The sequence below is a fragment of the Leucoraja erinacea genome, chromosome 1 (genome assembly GCF_028641065.1).
Source record: "Leucoraja erinacea ecotype New England chromosome 1, Leri_hhj_1, whole genome shotgun sequence".
Classification (NCBI taxonomy): Eukaryota; Metazoa; Chordata; class Chondrichthyes; order Rajiformes; family Rajidae; genus Leucoraja; species Leucoraja erinaceus.
In genome coordinates, this window is record NC_073377.1 from 42,943,573 (window position 1) to 42,964,474 (window position 20,902).

Genomic DNA, 20,902 nt, shown 5'->3' on the forward strand with positions numbered 1-20,902 from the left:
AGAAGTTTCGGAGAATCCTCTTCGACATGTCGAATCTCCGTAATCTTCTCAGTAAGTAGAATCACTGATGTGCCTTCTTTATAATTGCATCGGTGTGCTGGGTCCAGGAAAGAGCTTCGGAAATATGCACGCCCAGGAATTTTAAGTTTTTGACCCTCTCCACCATCGTCCCATTGATGTGAACAGGATTGTGGGTCCTCATCCTTCCCCTACCAAAGTGCACAATCAGTTCCTTGGTCTTACTGATGTTGAGAGCCAGGTTGTTGTGCTGGCATCATTTGATCAGTTGGTCGATCTCACTTCTATACTCTGACTCGTCCACATCTGTGATTCGTTTAACAACAGTGGTGTCGTCGGCGAACTTGATGATGGAGTTCACACTATGTCTGTCTACGCAGTCATGGGTATAGAGTGAGTACAGAAGGGGGCTGAGCATGCAACCTTGAGGTGCTCCCGTACTAATTGTTACTGAGGATGAAGTGTTTCCACCAATTCGAACAGACTGTGGTCTGTGGATGAGGAAGTGGAGGATCCAATTGCAGAGGAATGCGCAGAGACCCAGTTCCATAAGCTTGGTAACCAACTTGGAGGGGATGATGGTATTAAACGCCGAACTGTAGTCTATAAACAACAGCCTGACGTAAGTGTTTTTATTGTCCAAGTGGTCCAATGCGGAGTGGAGAGCCAGTGAAATTGCATCCTCTGTTGACCTGTTGTGGCAGTAAGCGAACTGTAGTAGGTTGAGGTTCTTGTCATTATTGTTTATTATTATTCTTGTTTATTATTATTAATGTTTAGTGTTTTCTGAGTCATTCGTAACTGTCACTATGTCATGTTGTGGGTGGAGCACCAAGGCAAATTCCTTGTATGTGAATACTGGGCCAATAAACTACTTACTTACTTACTTACTACTTACTTACTTACTTACTTACTTACTTACTTACTTACTTACTCACTCACTCACTCACTCACTCACTCACTCACTCACTCACTCACTCACTCACTCACTCACTCACTCACTCACTCACTCACTCACTTACTCACTCACTCACTCACGATTTTGATTTCAAATTTTACTGTAGGAGTTGATGTCTGTGATCATCACCACAGACGTTAGTAATCTACTTGACTTTAGTAATTGGCAAACTGCATGTTAAATTTGAAATCAGTTCAAATCTCTGCATTGAAAAGGTATTGAAAAGGGAGAGCGGCTGGAGGAACTCGGTTGGGTCTGGCAACATCTGTGGAGGGAAAATGATAATTGACATTTCAGGTTCAGATCCTTCATTTAGAAATATCATCTACTGCCTGACCCACTGAATTCCTCCAGAACTTCTTGTCTTTTTTTGCTGCAGATTCCAGCATCTGGAGTCTCTTGTGCCTCCACATCTCAGTATTACCAGTCTGATAAACAAAAGTGATGAATTAAATCAGTCATGAATATGCTTGAATATATTATCAACATCTAAATTTAAAAGTCTCAATGCTATTGATTTTATTCCCAGGACTGGTGGTGGGCTGTATGGTATTGACAGTATGCCAGACCTACGAAAGAAAAAACCCATCCCACTTGTTAGTGACCTGGTAAGATTTTTCATTCCAATTCTATCATCTGTATGTTACAGGATATATTGGATTCACTTCCGTTAGTTTTTGTTCTTGTCTTTGTTAATGATCACTGTTTTTGAAGTTGCTTTGCACTCAGCAATTAATCAGAATTGTAGAATTTAACTGGAATAATTAATCTGACATTCAAAACAAATGTAGAGTTTATAATCCCAGTTTAAGACACACCATGAGATTATTTGAATTGAAAATGTCACATACTAAAATCATATTTTAGAGCATCTGGCTGTAACATATGGGTTTCTATTCATGATGTCACAATGTTAACACTTCTGCACATTTTGGCATTAGCAGCTTTCCCTTTGACACATTGGAATCGCTTTTACTTCTTTCAGCCACTTGAAGCTGTTCCCCATGTGTTGTGTGCATATGGGCCTTTAGCCTGTAGCCCATATTGTCTCCACACTGTTGTATTGTCTGTTTTAACTGTTTCTCCTTGCATATATGTATTATTAAATAATAACATATTGCTAATAAAAACAAAAGACTGATTTGGGGTAATTTTGGGAAAATACAGGGAACAATTGAAGACAAAATGCCCACCCAGCAATTACTCTGTTTTAATGGAACAGAAATGGAAAGGCGGATATGCTGATCATATTTTGTTCATAATTCAAATGTTAAGAAATTAAACTCTGCTTTTGGAATGTACTCAGATGCTTATTCTGAAATTTAATTATGTATATATTTTGGGGAAGAGCAAAAGTTCAAAATGCAAAATGTAAGGCAGAGTACTTGGTGAAGAAGTGACAGGGTCGAACAAAACTAGAATGGATGTATGAAGTGGAACTCGTGATTTAAAAATTCTACTAGAATCTATTTGTGGTTGTAACTAGCAGAATAGCTGAAGAAGAACCAGTGGATGAGGTTTTCAATAACGTCCCACATGGAGATTAGTTTGCAAAATTAAAGCACATAGGATTTGGGGGTAAGGTATGGTGTGAATAGACTACTGTACATTGACAAAGCATTTACTGGCTAAAATGTGCCCTAAGCTGGCAGGACAAATCTAATGTTGCTAATTATCGATCTTCTCACAATTGTGAGCAAAATGGTGGAAGATGCTGTTTTCAGTGCAGTCTGCACAACTTACTTTATTTAGATTTCTTCTTGGTCCAAATGTGGACAAAAGAGCTGTTTCTGGAGGAGAGGTGAAATGAAACATAGACATAGACATAGAAAATAGGTGGAGGAGTAGGCCATTCGGCCCTTCGAGCCTGCACTGCCATTCAATATGATCATGGCTGATCATCCAACTCAGTATCCTGTACCTGCCTTCTCTCCATACCCCCTGATCCTTTTAGCCACAAGGGCCACATCTAACTCCATCTTAAATATAACCTATGAACTGACCTCAACTATCTTCTGTGGCAGAGAATTCCAGAGATTCACCACTCTCTGTGTGAAAAATGTTTTCCTCATCTAGGTCCTAAAAGATTTCCCCCTTATCCTTAAACTGTGACCCCTTGTTCTAGAAAGTGGTTGTTCTTCGTATAAAAATATTCTGATGTAATTGAGGTCAATGAGGATCAATGGCAAAAGTCTCCAATAGTACGGACGAGATGGTTGTGTTTGTTGGAGGTCAGCCCCAGAGCATCATTGCCCATATTCCTCAGGGCAATGCCCCTGGTCAACTAGCCTAACCCAACCTGATGCCAAATCCAACAATGATCTAGGCCCAACCAGCTTCTTCATCCATTTTTCAAATAATCAAAGGTAGAAATGCTCACTGATGATTGTACAATCTTTAATCCCATTCAACTCTTTAGCATTTGAAGCAGCAGACAGTGAGACCATCGCACCATTCAGTATGGGTTACTAAATGTCAAGTAATGTCTGTGTCATGCAAGTACAAGATAATTACCATTTTCACAAAGGAGACTCTCACCAACTACCTTTGACACTTATGGGTCATTGCTAAGTCATTCTGCGGTGTTACCATTAACCAGAAATTCAACAGGATTAGTTACATTTAATCAAATGAAAATTAGTCTGTTGAAGTCAAAGATTGAGTGGCAGAAAGGGATTCTGCTTGGCTCTGGCCAGTAAGTTTAGTATAAAATTACTAACAATTATTTCATTCAAATACTGTTTGACCTCATTTACTGATTCTAATGTCAATTGTGTGGCCCTTTGTATCAGAGTTCAAATTGAAGTTTCCTTCAATATTTAGTCTGATATTCAGTACTCTTGCTTTTTTAATGGATCCACTATTCCATTACTGTGCTGCTGTGCTCAGCTAACTACATGTGCAACATTATATTTCAGACTGTTATTCATTATGTTATGAAATATTATGCTGAGTTGAATGTTGATCATTTCAATTTTAAAGCTGAATTCTATTGGTCTGAATTTGCTGAATAGATTTTATAATACTTTCTCTAATCTGTTCATTTTTCATTTTGTTAAATATTTGAAATAGCTTTTTTGCTTTAAAAAAAAATGGTAATGTTGACAGTCACCCCATCCAAAAAGCTTTCTGTACACTGATTTATGAACCATAAGGGGCAGCCTTTTGGCTTTTTCAACATGGGATGAAGTTTCAAAAACATTGAGGAAGGAGACTAATCCTTTATGAAATATTTACAAATGAATAAAAATAAATAAAAAACATGAAATTATCTTAATCCAAACACATTTAATTCTCTCAGAGTGGGTTATGTTTAAAATCAAAGCAATAAGGTCTGATGTGGGTAATTTGTAATAATGATGTGATAAAAGCATGACATAATTGCTGTCAACTTCAGAAGAATTAACCTCTGCAATAATATTTGTAATTTTTTTGTATGCAAACATTCCTTTTGTCCAGGCCATGGTAAGTGGTACTATAATCTCCCCATTAAATCAACAAAGGACCTTTATGCTTGTCCACTCTCAACCCGCCATGCCCTTGTTTTGTCATGCGTTACAATATTTCCACTCCTCCTGTCTTTATTTTAACATATTTTAAGAAGTGAACCTTATATACAGTACAAGCTGTAAAGGATGCATGGGATGGAACTTTATTGCAGTCACCAATAGTTGTGTCAGTAGGTGTTGCTCTGTTTCTTGCCGTGGATAAAGAGCAGTACCCATCATAACAAGTAGAGCCACAAGGGTTTTGACTTTTCTTATTTGTGCCCAAACCTGTATATAACTTGGAGAATATGTTGGTCTTAAGTAATTATGTGATTTTAAAGGTGGTGGAATTTTGAAGAAGTGAGCTGCACAAGTAACAAATGCACCAAATCACTTAACTTTTCATGACAGTCAATCAATTAACTTGCCATTCATGGAGCTAGTTATAAAGTACGGAAGCAGGTTTTTGGGGCCACCATGTTCACACTGACTCATTTGCCCATCTGCGCTAATCTCATTTTCCGCAGTAGATATGCATCCTTCTATGCTTGGTCTATTGAGCAAAGTAATTTGTATTACTCACCACCAGCAAGTTTTAGATGTTAACTACTCTCTCGGGTAAAAAAAATCCCGTCAAATCTATTTAAAAACCTGATACCTATGCCATATTTTTTGATAATCCTATCATGGGAGAAAGATTCTAACTATCCAACCTATCTATGCTTATAATTTTCCTTGTATGTGAATACTTGGACAATAAACGTATTCATTCATTCGTTATACACCTCTATCGGGCCACCCCTTGGATCCCTTTGCTCCAGGGAATATAAAGCCTGCCTTCTAAACTCGCCCCAGAACTAATGTTTTCCACCCAAGCAACTTCCTTGGGTGTCTCGGTGAATCTTCTCTGAACTCTCTCCAGTGCATTCATATCATTTCCTCTCGTGTGGTGACCAGAACACATAATGCTCGAAGTGTGGTCTAACCTGATATCCCCACTTTTATATTCTGTGCCTTGGCCGATGAAGGCAAGCATGTTATCTGCCTTTACCACTCTATTGACCTGTGTTGCAATTTTCATATAACTATTGATTTGAACCACAAAGATCCTCTGTTCATCAATTTAACACTCTACCATTTACCTTCTATGTCCTACCATTATTTGACTTGCCAAAATACCTAATTTTGCACTTGCCGGGTTTAAATTCCATCTGCCAACAGTTTGCCCAATTTTCCATCTGACCTATAATCTGATGTAGCCTTTGACTACTTTCCCAGCTATCCACAACATCACTCCCTTTTGTGTCATCCGCATATTGATAAAACTGGTTACTTATACATTTCTTGCGGCTTCTCTTGCCTAGTGACTAATAATTGCGATCAGATGTTCAGGCACAACATCTGGAGAGTTTCATTTGTTTTAGTGTAACATTTTTAATATCTTTTACTGCATAAGTATCTTATGAAGAAATGAAAAGCTTCCCCATTAGATCATTTTTACTTTTATGTGTGTATATTTATTAAATTGGCAGTGAACTGTGTGGGTCATTTGAGATCAGATGAAGGACCATGGGATGGGTGCATTTTCAGGTTTAATTTTCAGGATGTGCCACAGAAAAATCGAGGCTTTTATGGTTTTAGATTTTCTATACATTGTAGACAAACAACACTTTTAATGACATAAAGTGACACTCAAATGCGCTTAGAACGCAAAATGTTTCTGACGTTGAAGAAGGGTAAAAACCTGAAACATTGCTATCCATATCCTCCAGAGATACTGCCTGACCTGCTGAGTTGCTCCAGAACTTTGTGTTCTATGCAAGATTCCAGCATCAACGGTTCCTTGTGTCCCCACAGAAATGTGCTTGTGTGGAACTTAAACCTAGTGGAGATTTAAATTCATTTTGTTGGTAATATTTTACGAACTTCTTTGATTCAAACAAGAGGACATGACTTCAGAATTAAGGGACCAGAAGTTTAGGGGTAATATGAGGGGGAACTTCTTTACGCAGAGAGTGGTGGCGGTGTGGAATGAGCTCCCAGTGGAAGTGGTGGAGGCAGGTTCATTGGTATCATTTAAAAATAAATTGGATAGGCATATGGATGAGAAGGGAATGGAGGGTTATGGTACGAGTGCAGGCAGGTGGGACTAAGGGGAAAAACATTTTGTTCGGCATGGACTTGTAGGGCCGAGATGGCCTGTTTCCGTGCTGTAATTGTTATATGTTATATGTTATTTCTCTGTAATGTTCTGGAAACGTTACAATCCTTTTTTACACGAGGATGCAATTTCACGGGTATGCCACGATACGTTGAACATGAAACCAATATAGTGGGTTTTATCAGGGATGGTACCAAGTGGTGGCTAGAAGATAGCATTTCAGCTGATACCAGTTCTGCACTACCATGAATCTTTCTTGAGTAGTTTTGAAGTGTTGCCATTGAAAAATTGTACCACTGAAAATCATGATCGCCAGGTCATGATAGTTTTGGTATAGTTTCTCAGTGGCCACTGTTCAAAACTACTCATGAGAAGAGAAATGGTAGTACAGACCTGGCATCATCTGAAATACCATTTTAGTCCAAAGGCTAGTGTTGCCTCTCCTTTACGGTCAGATCAATAAACAGCATAGATTGTGTGTTGGAGACCAAATATATATTATATACATATAATTTGTCAATTCATTGGGAGATCCTTTGCTATTAATACCAAACAAACCCTATTGTTTATCAATCTCATATTTAAAGAGTATCCTTTACAACAACTTCGTATGAATAAGGTTCAGTTTGTGGAAGCAAACACTTCCAAACACTTGTTTCCAGAATTTTTGGCCTTAAATTCACAATTTTCAGTTCAAATGTATGTGGTTATTAATTTATTTTATCCAAATCCATATATTATTTACTGAGTTCCTTCTGCATGTTCTTACTTTGTTTAAAAAAAAAGCATTGCTCTTTAGTTTATAATAATACAATATACCTGGCTTCACATTACAGTCACTTGTACAATCAAGAAAAGCTGGCATTACCTCTGCAATGGCTACACGTACTTCCCTAAAAGATGAAGAGCTGGTAAGATCTGGAGTATGAGAATAACCTATATTTCATTTATTTTTACATTTCTTTATTTGTTTATTAATATATTCATTTCAACAATAAATAGATGTGCAAGAAGGAACTGCAGATGCTGGTTTAAACCAAAGATAGACATAAAAAGCTGGAATAACTCAGCGGGAAGGCAGCATCTCTGGAGAGAAGGAATGGTAGACATTTCGGATCTGAAGAAGGGTCTCGACCCGAAACCTCACCCATTCCTTTGCCAGATATGCTGCCTGTCCCGCTAAGTTACCCCAGCTTTTTGTGTCTGTCTTTAATGTTTGCTTTAGCTGGGAGTGTAAACATTTAGAGTTGGAACTCAACCCAACTTCATGATATTTTATAAATGTATCTTTTTCATTCAGCACTTCAAGTGGCACAATTCCATATTTTACAGGAGTTGGTGTGAGATGAGGACAAGACATTGAAACCATGTAATTAAGTTGTTAGCCTCCAATTTAGGTTTATCTTTAACCAATCACACAGGTTTCTTTAACTGAATCATCTTAAATTGTTAAGTTGGAATTTAGGCATTTAGTTTAAAGTTTGTCCTTCAGTTTATACTAAAAATAATAAGAAAGTATAATTGTGCACCAAATTATGAAATTAACTGATTGGACTTTAGAGATGTAGCGTGGAAATAGGCCCTTTGGTCCACCGACACCACGCCGACCAGCATTCACCCCATACACTAGAACTATCCTACACACGAGAGACAATTTACAATTTACGGAAGTCAATTAACCAACAAACCTGTATGTCAATGGTTCAATGGGCCTAAATTGTCATGTGTACCAAATTTGAAATACGTCTTTGGCATATGGGAGGACACCGGAGCACCTGGAGTATGTGCTGCCTTATTGATCAGTGGTATGAAGGGTAATAATAAGTTTGCTCCTGCCTAATCACCACATGGCAATCTCTGATTCATGCTGGTTACTGAAGAACACAATAGTGAGAAACAGATAATTAAAATGAGAATAGTGAAGGAGAAAAACAGGGTATTGCTTAAAAATAAGAGAGCGTATGTTTACAAATTTATTTACTCTGCAAGTTTTATAACCTTATCACTGTGATTGATTCCCCTGGCATTCACAATCCAAGTACAAAATGTCCTCTTGCTCTTGTCGGCGATGTAATTGTAAGAGCCAAGTCCAGAGTGTTTAATTGTGATATGTACCAACAACGGAACAATTAAATTCTTACTTGCAGCAGCATTACAGGCATGTAAACACAATGCATGTAAATAATATGCAACAAACAAAATTCAGTATATTCGTAACTACAGTACCAGTGCAAAAAAACAAAGTCCTAAATGCAACCAAAGACAGTTCATAGAAGTTAATAGTTGAAGTTGTGTGTGGTGTAGTGTTAAGTGTTTTAGATTTGTTGAGAAGAAGCTATTTTTGAGCCTGGTGGGCATGGTTTTCAGACTCCTATACCAACTTTCCGTTGGCAGGAGTGCAATGAGTGCATGGCCAGGTGATATGGGTTTTTGATGATATTGGCTGCTATTTTGAGGCAGCGCTTACTATAGATCCTTTCAAAAGTGGGCAAGTTAGTGCCTGTGAAGGAACGGCAATGCTTACCATTCTCTATAATCCTCTTCATTCATGGAAGTTTGAGTTGTCAAAGCAGACCGTGATACACCCAGTTAATATATCTCTCTTCCATCCATCTGTAGAAGTGCAAGAGAGTATCGTTGACATACTGAATCTCCTCAATTTCTTCAGAATGAGAATGTAATTAAAACATGACAAATATAATAGACATTTATAACAAAGTTGACAAGAGGGTCAATTGAGGATTTCAAATGCAACAAATGTTTCTAATATTTGTATTTACCTCTGCAGAAAAATCATGTTTATAAGAAGACCCTTCAAGCCTTAATCTACCCTATTTCTTGCACTACCCCACACAATTTTGAGGTCTGGACTGCCACTACACCAACATATTGCTATGAATGTGAGGGACTGCTATGGGGTATTGCTCGCCAGGGGATGCGGTGCACTGAGTGTGGGGTAAAATGTCATGAAAAGTGCCAAGACTTACTAAATGCTGACTGTTTACAACGTAAGTATGTTTCCTGTGTATTCATTTTATGACATGTTGCAATTCAATTTAGTCGGGAACAGATTTTAATTCACTTTCACTTGTAAACTAGCGATACCTGGAATCAAAGCTCAACATCTGGAACCTCTTTTGATAGCTCTTTGATGATATCATGTGATTATGACCATGGTGCACGATTCAACCTCTTTCTTGACTTTCTGCAGCCATAGGCATAGTTGACCTGACCATGTCCCTCTTTTATAGTCTTAACTTGGTGCACCAATGTACAATGATAATTTTGACTAATTTCCTTGTATAGATTATAATAAGCATTTACCAAGTTAGTATATACATTCACATAAACTTTTCTAACTATTTGATCTTCACATGAATGTTCATCCAGTAATATTTATATTGAAACATTTCTGTGCTGATGGAAACAGTATTCTGCAACGCTTCCTCTAAACAGGTGCAGCAGAAAAAAGCTCTAAGCATGGTGCAGAAGACAGAACACAAAATATTATTATGGCAATGAAAGACAGGATGAAGATCCGGGAACGGAACAAACCAGAAATCTTTGAGCTGATTCAAGATGTCTTTGGAGTAACGAAAGTTATACATGTACAGCAGATGAAGACTATCAAACAAAGTGTACTTGATGGAACGTCCAAGTGGTCAGCAAAGATTACTATAACAGGTAGAGTGTCCAAGTGTCAACATCGTGAATTTGCTGTTATGTGATTTGTGAACTTAAAATATGTTGCAGTTTTTAAGTGATGTCAAATAGGGGCAAGAAAATCTAGAAGATTCGGAAGGTTTAAATTTAATTCCCTGATATAATCACAGATAATAGATATTATGATTAATAGAAATGTTCCCATGCTGGTCACTTTAAAAACATAATAATTGATGAGTTTCATCTTTACTTCCCTGCCCTCTTCAGTGTAGGTTTCAAATGTGGCCTCTTTGCTGAGGCTGTCTGGTTGCCTCTCTAGGGCAGCAAGATGTTAGAGCTATTAGCCATAAGTCACTTATACCTGATGCAGGGAAGAAATACTTATGTGGATGGTCACAAACCCCAGATAGCGTGTACCTAATTTTCAGTTTAGTTTAGAGATGCAGCGTGGAAGCAATCCCTTCGGTCCACTGAGTCTGACCAGCGATCACCTGTACGCTAGCTCTATCCCACTCGCTGGGGATAATCTACAGAAGCTAATTAACCTACAGATGAAGTTCTTTATTCCTGACTCATTTTCATCAGTGTACTTCCCGACATCTACAGGATCCTCTGCTACAGCTAGATCTTAACTGTTATTTGCTCTCTTCATATTCCGGACCAACAAAGAACATAAAATAAAACATAAAAAAGTGCAAGCCATTCAGCCGACAAAGTCTATGCCGAACATGATGCCAGCACCAACTAATCTAATCTGCCTGCATGTGATCCATATCCCTTCATTTGCTGCTATCTAAAAGCTTCATAAGTGACACTATTGTATCTGCCTCCACCACCATCCCCGACAGAGTGTCCAGACACCCATCACCATTTGTGTAAAAAAACGCTGTCCCTTTTAGCTGAAAGCTATGCCCTGTAGTCTTTGGCTTATCCACTCTGAGAAAAACATTCTGACTGTTTACACTGTGCCTCAGAATTTTACATACTTCTATCAACTCTCCCCTCAATCTTTGGCGTTCCAGAGAAAACAATCCAAATTTGATGAACCGCTCAGTGTAGCTAATTCACTTAATCCAGCAGCATGTTGGTAAACCGGCACAGTACTCTCTCCAAAGCCTCACATCCTTCCTGAATGGGGCTACCAGAGCAGCATACGATACTCCAAATGTGGCATAGCCAAAGTATCATAGAGCTGCATCAGGACTTCCTGACTCTTACACTCAACACGCCGAGCAATGAAGGTGAACATATGCCTTCTTTACCACTCTGTCTACTTTGTGGGAGATGGGAACCTGTACTTCAAGACACTTCTATACAGTGATGCAGTTAACTTTGCCATTAACCTGTCCCTGACACGTGGGAGGTTGTGTCTCACAAATCTGATTGATTTTTTTGAAGATTTGACCAGAAAAGTTGATGGGGGCAGAGCTGTAGATATTGTGTACATGGACTTCAGCAAGGCATTCTACAAGGTTCCCCATGGTAGGCTGGTCTGGAAGGTTAGATTGCATTGGATCCAAGGAGAGATAGCTGAATGGATAGCAAATTGGCTTCATGGAAGGAAGCAGAGGGTGATGGTGGAAGGTTGCTTCTCAGACTGGAGGCCTGTGATTAGTGGTGTGCTTCAGTGTTCAGTGCTGGGCCCATTACTGTTTGACATTCACATCAATGATTTGGATGGGAACATACAGGGCAAGATCAGCAAGATTGCTGATGATACAAAAGTGAGTGGTTTTGCAGAGAGTGAAGATGGTTGTGAACGATTACAGCAGGATCTGGATCGTTTGGCCAGGTGGGCGGAGGAATGGTTGATGGAATTTTATACAGAGAAATGTGAGATGTTGCATAACGCATAACGATAAAACATAAAAAGAAGTTTAATTTGACACTTAATTCACTTTCATATCTTCAGTATTAAAAAGGTTATGGCCATTTTCATACTCGGAAATTGGCATCTTGTTCCCTATTGCTTTTTCATTGAATTAACACAAAAGCTGTGATCAAGAACATTTAAAGGCTGATAACTTTCTTAAAATTTAAGAGAACTGAAATAAATGTTCAGTTATTATAGATTGAAGCATTCTGAAACAAATATGAAACAATCTTACTTAGATGACTTGAAATTAAAGCATATAATTAGTTAGTTACCTAATTGTAGCTAATTACAAAATTCAATTACTAGATCTAAACATCTATCCATTTCTTAAGAATAGATTAACATTTTTAAATAGCCTATGTGTCCAAGTAACATTTACACAAGAATTCAGAATATAACATAATTTTTAAATCTCATTGTCATGGGTTTATAGGCCAAATGGAAGGAATTTAATACCTGTAAATTAATGGCCATTTAAATCAGCTTGCGAGTGGGATTTTCTGGAACAGGACCATTTAGAACGTTGAGGTTGCAGTGAATTTATACCCCCATATCTGCAGCAAATACATTGCCGGTTCTTTGAGGGGAAAAATCACCGTTTCGCAACTTAAAATGTGAATTATATACATCTTAAGAAACACTTTTATACATAAAAATAAACTACTTTCTACCTGGTCCTCCATAAAATCCGCCCCAGTTGTCGTCATTGATGGCTTCAGAAGCTGCTTTTAAAATCATTCCAGCGATTAACTTGTCGGGTGAATTAAAAAAAAAAACCACACAGAACGGCCGTAGGAGCGATTCTTTAGCTAAATCTTGCACTCCAACAAATATAATTCAGGACCAGGTCGGGAAAAAAACCCGTTTTAACCCCGCCCCCCCCGTTTTAACCCCGCCAAAATCGCGCACACGGCAAGTGGCAGAATTACAGCGCCGCTGAAGGAAAGTTTGGTGAGACCGCATTTAGAATATTGTGTTCAGTTGGGCACAATGTTATAGGAAAAATATTGTCAAGCTTAAAAGGGTTCTGAAAAGATTTACAAGAATGTTGCCAGGACCAGAGGGTGTTGCCAGGACTAGAGCTACAGGGAGAGAGAGGTTGAGTAGGCTGGGTCTCTATTCCATGGAGCGCAGGAGGATGAGGGGAGATAGGGGCTGTCCCACTGCGGCGACCTAATTGGCGAGTTTAGAAGAGTTTGCCCTCAACTCATACTCGCAGCATGGTCGACACGAAGTCCTAGGAGGTCTTTGTCCCCGCATAGTCGAGGCCTCAGCTAGGTTGCAGCGTATTTTTCAACATGCTGAAAAATGCCCACGAGTAAAAAAAGGTCGCCATGGAAAAAATCGATATTTTTTTCCTCGTAGGTTCAGTCCAAGTAGGTCGTAGTAGGTCGGCATGTTATTCGTAGGTAATCGAGGGTAGTCGAAGGTAGTCGAAGATAGTCGTAGATAGCCTTCAACATACTGGAAGGGAGGTCGAAGGAGATCGAAGGAGGTCGTGTTCACTCTACACTATTTGGTGTGCACTTTTCCCGAAGCTAGTCTTCAACACAGTCGAAGGAGGTCTTCTACATAGTCAAAGGACTTCTTACACATGACACTTTTTCAAACTCTCCTAAACTCTTCTGAACTCGCCAATTAAGTCGCCGCAGTGAGACAGCCCCTGATTTTATGGAGGTATACAAAATCAAGAGAGGAATAGGTCGGGCAGATCGGGTCTTTTGCCCAGAGTAGGGGAATCGAGGACCAGAGGACATAGGTTCAAGGTGAAAGGGAAAGGATTTAATTGGAATCTGAAGGGTAACTTATTCACACAAAGGGTGGTGAGTATATAGAACAAGCTGTCAGAGGAGGTAGTTGAGGCAGGGACTATCCCATCATTTAAGAAACAGTTAGACAGGTACATGGATAGGACAGGTTTGGAAGGATATGGACCAAGCACAGGCAAGTTTAGCTGGAACATTGTTGGCCGGTGTGGGCGAGTTGGGCCGAAGGGCCTGTTTGCACACTGTATCACTCTATGATTCTATGACTCTAATGAGTGGAGGTGGAGGCAAGAGCTGCAAATGTAACGAACAAGAGTTAATTTTTAAGATTGAGATTTGTGAGATTGTTATTTTTAGCAATAGTCAGCATTGTGGGTAATGTTTATTCCAGCAGATCAAGCTCCTGTCGGCTGTTTGTTGGATACACCTGGATGTTCTCTGTGACCCTTTGAACACAATACATCCCTACTGTGTTTAAATAATCCTCCTGCCTTTGAGAAATCCACCATTAAACCTCTGGAATAACTGGAGCAGCCAAGGTTGTTAAGTCCAGTCTCAATATCCGGAAGAATTATATTGCTATTGCACATTTCTACTATGACGGCTGATTATTGAAGTCTCAGTTGTATGGCTTTCTTCTGTGCAGCAGCAAAAATTGAACTTGAGGTTATCTCTAATGACCACTTTATCTGAAACAGCATGATATTGCATAGGGATGCTGCCTGATTCACTGATTTTCTCCAGCACTTTGGGTTCTTCGGGAATGTCAACTGAGCCGATGAGTTACTCCTCTGAAGAAGGTCTTGACCTGAAAGTTCACCCATTTCTTCTATCCAAAGATGCTGCCTGTCGCACGTAGTTACTCCAGCACTTTGTGTCTATCTTCGAGCTACTCTAGCACTTTGTGTCTTTTTTTGTACACCAGCATCTGTAGTTCTTTGTTTCTATATTTTGACATTACACTAGTCAGCCTACAATGCTGTTTTCTAAATAGAGCTGCTAGATCATCAGCTATTGAAAGAAATATTAAGGAGGTGCACACTTGTTTTAACGTTAGACAATTGACATTGAAATGTTTCTCACATCTAAGCTTCTTACTCAGAGCTCTTGGGATATTTGATCTGTTCTTAAAATATTGAGTAGTTTACGTAGTGCTGTGTGAAAATGAAACTATTTGATTCTCAGTTCAAATCAGATTATTGTATTCATTTCTGTTCAATTCTGTTAACTTAAAGATATATTTAGGTTAGGTGGGAAGAGGTTTCCTTCAAAGTACTCAAGCACTGACCAGATTTGTTACAGTCCTTTAAAAGTGCGTTCGTGGCTGGTAGCAATACATTGAATAGGTAGGCAAAGTTTTAATAATGTGAACTCATGGTTTGTGCTAGTTTTTGATGCATGAAAGAGTTAGAAAAAAGTCTTATTTTCCACATTCTCTGAATTGGGTCATCGTTCATAGTTTTATGTTTTACTTACTCAACCAGCAGTCATTATATATTATTTGCATTATGTAGTCATGGTTGGGTAGATGGAGGCATGCATGATGATTATAATGCATAGCTGCATTATTGCTATGCAACCTGGTTGGTTGGTGGTTTTGTCACGTTTCGTCACATTGTCATTATCAGAATTAAACCTGGGTCATATTTTTGCTGTTTATGGAATCTTGTTTATAATAATGATTGCTCTATTTTCCTCAATTATAATAGATGTGTGGCTTTCTTCTGGTAGCAGCAGAAATTGAACTTGAGCTTTTCAATAATTATCATTTTTTCTGAAACAGCGTGACATTACACAAAAGTAATTATTTTTCTGGCATTCATAGAATATCCTGAGAACCTGGTAGGAAACTGGATAAATATAAGTTTGTATTGTTCATGTACTTTGAATTTAATTCTTGAAAGGCATTCTGAAATTATCATTCTTAGTTAATTTTTTTGCTATAATACACATTTGTTTTTATGGGATTAAACTACAACCACATGTTGTGGTTGTTATTCTAACTGTTCCAACTGTTCTAAAAAAAATCTAATCATTTTGCCTAGCAATTTAATTTTTCATTTTACAGAAATTTATTTACAGAATCAAAATATATTGAGCCATCTTATAATATGCAGATGGTATACGAATATTAAATTGGAGAACATTGGAAACTCTTGCAACATAGCACTTTGGACTTTTGATTTCTTAATTGAAAGAACATTAGAAATGTAAAAAAAATTGTGAATCTATTCAGACAGTATTAAAGCTTTGCTTTCATATCTTTCTAGTGGTGTGCGCTCAGGGACTTCAAGCAAAGGATAAAACTGGCTCTAGTGACCCTTATGTCACTGTTCAGGTTGGCAAGACCAAGAAGAGAACAAAGACTATTTATGGAAATCTAAATCCTGTGTGGGAAGAGAAATTTTATTTGTAAGTTTTCTGCTTATGAATTTAAAAATAAATTGATCTTAGGATTGCTATTGTTCACTATATCGTATTTATGTTTAATTTAAGATAATTGTTTCGGATGTGTCAGTGCAGTAACCCATTTTGACATAAGGCAACTGCAAAATGCTACAGATTGTGTAAATCTGAAGTAAAAACAGAACATTCTGGAAGTTCAACAGATCAGTGGGGGGTTCAACAAGATTTCAGATTGATTGTCTCAACTGGGAAATGGCAGCAATCGACAGATGAATGTGGAGCTAAAGAGCTGTTGCAGAAGGGATGGCCTACCTTTTGAATTATTGGTGTCGGAAAGAACTGCAGATGTTTGTTTTAATTGAAGGTAGTGTGGCGACACCCAACGGTCGGGCCATCCCAACTATCGAACCCCTCGGCACGGGAATGGTTGAGTCCAGAGGCGGCCCTTAGCTAGAGGGATAAAAGGCAAGGGTTTGGGTGCCATCTTCCTCTTGCAGACTTCTCTGATGACCAGAAGGACATAATAAAGGGTACCTTCCGAAACGCCTGGCTCCTCGCTTTCATTTCGGGACTTTTGCCCCACATTGGTGAACCCCTGACGCTCCATTATCGTCATAATGGAGACAACTGCCTGTCCTTCCACCTCAAAGGCCGACCCGGCCCTGTCCCTCGACGCGGTCTCAGTGAAGTTACCCACCTTCTGAACCGCCCGGCCGCACATCTGGTTTCAGCAGGCGGAGGCCTAAATCAGCCTGCGGGGCATTACAGCAGATGACACCCGTTTCTACTACCTGGTGAGGGCCCTCGACCAGGACACGGCCGGCGAGGTCACAGACTTCCTCGCAGCCCCCCCGGACACCGAGAAATACCTCGGCCTTAAGGAGCTCCTGCTCCAGATTTATGGGCTCAGCAGGATGGAGCGTTCTGCCAGGCTCCTTCATATGGAGGGCCTATGCGACCGGCGGCCATCAAGCTTCCTAAACGAGATGTTTGCACTCCTGGATGGGCACACGCCGTGCCTAATGTTCGAGTACACCTACCTCCATCTGCTGCCAGCCTACATCCGTCTGCAGCTCACGGATGCCTCCTTCGCTGACATCAGGGCCCTCGGTAGGTGCGCCGACGCTTGTGGATGGCGCGCCCTGATGACATCACTCCGGCAGCTTCCGATTTCCTCCGGTGGGGCGGGGAAGCTGTGGACAGAGTGACAGCTGCAGCCCGGAGCCTGTAAGATCCCCCCCCCCCCACCCCCGCGGCCGTGGCGGGTACTGCACCAGCAGACCAGCACCAGCAAGCTGCAAGCGCCACCAGCAGGAGGTGCTGGTGCTATTACCACCAGCCCTGGGGTGCTGCAGCACGGCAATGCCGCCATCCGTGCATGATCCCGGGAAATGCCTGGGCTGACTGAAAACATTCCCCACTGCGGCCGGCCAGATTCACCGCCTCTTCGCCTGGAATCGGTGCTTCCGGAGCTGCTTCCTCATCAATACCGGGGCGGAGCTGAGCGTCCTGCCCCCTTCGCTGGCCGACATTCGTTCCGGTAAGCGGGGGCCCATCCTCACCGCGGCGAATGGCGCCCTATCCGCATCAATTGGGGCATGGTCCCGAGCGTGTTCGGCTCCTGCCATTTCCGTGGCCCCATTGCGATGTCTCCCAGCCGTTGCTGAGGCCGTTCATTCCCTCCTGAACGTCAGGAGTCGCTTGGGTCCACGCCGCCACGATGGAGCCGATGTTGTCTGTGGATTCCTGCTTTGCTCGGGTCTTGGCCGTGTTCCCATATATCCTGACCCCACAGTTTTGGTCATCAACCACCAGTCACGGGGTCGTTCATTACATACAGACCACCGGCCCACCTCTCCACGCACGAGCACGCCGACTGCCGCCGGATAAACTATATCTGGCACGGCAGGCGTTCCGCACGATGGAGTCCTTGGGGATCGTCCGCCCTTCGAACAGCCCATGGGCGTCCCCACTCCACATGGTCCCTAAGGCAGCGACCTTGGTGCGGGGATTATCGGCGGTTGAATGCCGCAACAACCGCAGACCGATACCCCATACCCCACATCCAGGACTTCACCGCCCATTTGGCCGGGGCGAGTATATTCTCCAAAGTGGATCTGTTATGGGGTTATAACCAAATCCCGGTCCACCCGGAGGATGTACCCAAGACGGCAATCATCGCGCTGTTCTGGCTGTATGAATTCGTGCGGATGCCGTTCGGCCTTAAGAACACTGCGCAGGCCAACGGTTGATGGATGGGGTGTGGCGCGGCCTCGAGTTTGTTTTTGTCTACCTCGATGACATCCTGGTGGCCACCCGCTCGCGGCAGGAGCACTGCGCCTACCTCCGGCAGCTCTAACAGCGGCTCAGTGAGCATGGCTTGGCTGTCAACCTCGCCAAGTGCCATTTTGGGGTAACCGACATCGACTTCCTTGGCCACCGCGTGACTTCGCAAGGTACAGTTTCCCTGCCGGTCAGGGTCGACACCATCCGTCGGTTTCCCTGTCCATACACTGTGCACGGCCTGCAGGAGTTTGTTGGGATGGTGGCTTTTTATCATTGTTTTGTGCCATCCGCGGCCCACATCATGCGGCCACTGTATCAACTTCTGGCGGGTGGGCATAAGGACGTTGAGTGGACCAACGCGGTGGCAGCATTTGACGGCTTGAAGGAGGCCCTTGCTCAGGCCGTACTGCACCCGCGGGAAGATGCCCCGACTGCTCTCACGGTGGATGCCTCGGAGTCGGCGGTTGGTGCCGTGCTGGAACAACTGACGGACGGGGGTTGGCGGCCCCTGGCCTTCTTCAGCCGGCACTCAGACTAAGTACAGCGCGTTCGATCGCGAGCTCCTGGCTCTGTACCTGGCAGTGCGCCACTTCCGTTACCTCCTGGGGGGCCACCCGTTTGTCGCCTACACAGACCACAAGCCGCTCACATTCGCCCTGGTGAAGGTTTCCGACCCCTGGTCCGCACGACAGCAGCGGCAGTTGGCGACATTTCCGACACCACCTCCATCCGCTACGTCGAGGGGAAAGAGTACTGGGTGGCCGATGCATTGTCCCGCCCCGCCATCGACGCCGTGTTCTAGGTGGCGCCCGGAATTGACTATTCTGCCCTGGCGGAGGTGCAACTCACGGACGGTGAGATGTCCGCCTACCGGACTGCCATCTCCGGCCTTCACCTCGAGGATGTTCCTCTCGTTCCTGGAGGGGCAATGATCCTGTGCGATGGGTCGATCGGTCAGCCGCGCCCCATCGTCTCTGCCGCCTGGCACCGGAGGGTTTTCAACGTTATCCACGGGCTGGTTCACCCATCCATCTGGGCGACGACGGCACAAGTGTCCGCTCGGTTCATGTGGCACAGTCTGCGCAAGCAGGTTGGCCACTGGGCCCGCACCTGCATTCTGTGCCAGACGGCGAAGATCCAGCGCCACGTCTGGGCGCCTCCCCAGGAGTTCGGTCTACCTCATCGGCGATTCGACCATCTCCACGTGGACATTGTAGGGCCTCTCCCGCCGTCCCGGGGCATCACCCACCTCCTCACGATGGTGGACTGCTTCACACGGTGGCCGGAGGACATACCACTGGCCGACATGTCAACGGCTACTGTGCGCTCATGCTGAGCATCCGCGCATTGGATCGCTAAGGAGGGGTGCTTGGGCGCACATCCCCTTGGACCAGGACCACAGTGTACCGAGCTGTGGCCACTCACGGCTCACTTGGTGGGTGTGGTCGGCGCCGGGGCACCACACCACGGCCTATCCACCCTTAAGCTAACGGCCTGGCAGGCTAGAGCCTGTTCCACGTCCCGCCTCAAGGCAGTTTCGCTGAAGGCGCCATCAGCCCTCCGGACTGCCCATGGACGAGTTGCTGTGCTGTGATGCCCACCTGAGCATCCGTACGACTGCGTCCTAAGGAGGACTTGGCCTCATCCTCAGCGGAGCACGTGTACGGGTCGCCACTCACGGTGCTCGGGGAGTTCGTGCCGTCGGTGCCGGGGCAGCAGGGAACGCCCTCATTGACCAGCTGGTGCTGGTTGCCGAACCTCGGCCTCGAGGGTGCCCCCCTTCACGGCTCCCTCCGCCTGTCACTCCACCTGTCCTTCCGCCGGTCCCTCCACCTGTCCCTCCACCTGTCCCTCTGCCATCCCCTCGGTCGGCTCTTCCATACGCGGTCTGGCCGGGTTGTACCCCTGCCGGTCGGTTCTGGGGGGAGGGGGGGGGGGGGGGGGGGTTCTGTGGCGGCTCCCAAGGGTCGGGCCATCCCAACTATTAAATCCCTCGGCACGGGATTGGTTGAGTCCAGAGGCGGCCCTTAGCTAGAGGGATAAAAGGCAAGGGTTTGGGTGCCATCTTCCTCTTGCGGACTTCTCTGATGACCAGAAGGACATTATTAAAGATACCTTCCGAAACACCTGGCTCCTCGTTTTCATTTTGGGACTTTTGCCCCACAGTAGACACAAAATGCTGGAGTAACTCAGCGGGACAGGCAGCATCTCTGGAGAGAAGAAATGGGTGACGTTTCGGGTCGAAACCCTACTTCGAATTATTGGGATCTCTTGAGGGGA

The 20,902-nt window shown here is 42.9% G+C and overlaps 1 protein-coding gene across 4 annotated transcripts in view; it reads left to right on the forward strand.

Annotated features, from left to right (window-relative positions):
* Window positions 1–20,902, forward strand: part of LOC129696097 (protein unc-13 homolog B-like) — a 411,098-nt gene that overhangs the window by 262,115 nt on the left and 128,081 nt on the right. For all 4 annotated transcript variants that reach the window (XM_055633576.1, XM_055633551.1, XM_055633558.1 and 1 more), the window contains 5 exons: window positions 1,506–1,584; window positions 7,462–7,536; window positions 9,414–9,633; window positions 10,082–10,309; window positions 16,201–16,342. In XM_055633576.1, the coding sequence (XP_055489551.1) occupies window positions 1,506–1,584; window positions 7,462–7,536; window positions 9,414–9,633; window positions 10,082–10,309; window positions 16,201–16,342 (744 nt within the window). The remainder of the gene's footprint in view (window positions 1–1,505; window positions 1,585–7,461; window positions 7,537–9,413; window positions 9,634–10,081; window positions 10,310–16,200; window positions 16,343–20,902) is intronic.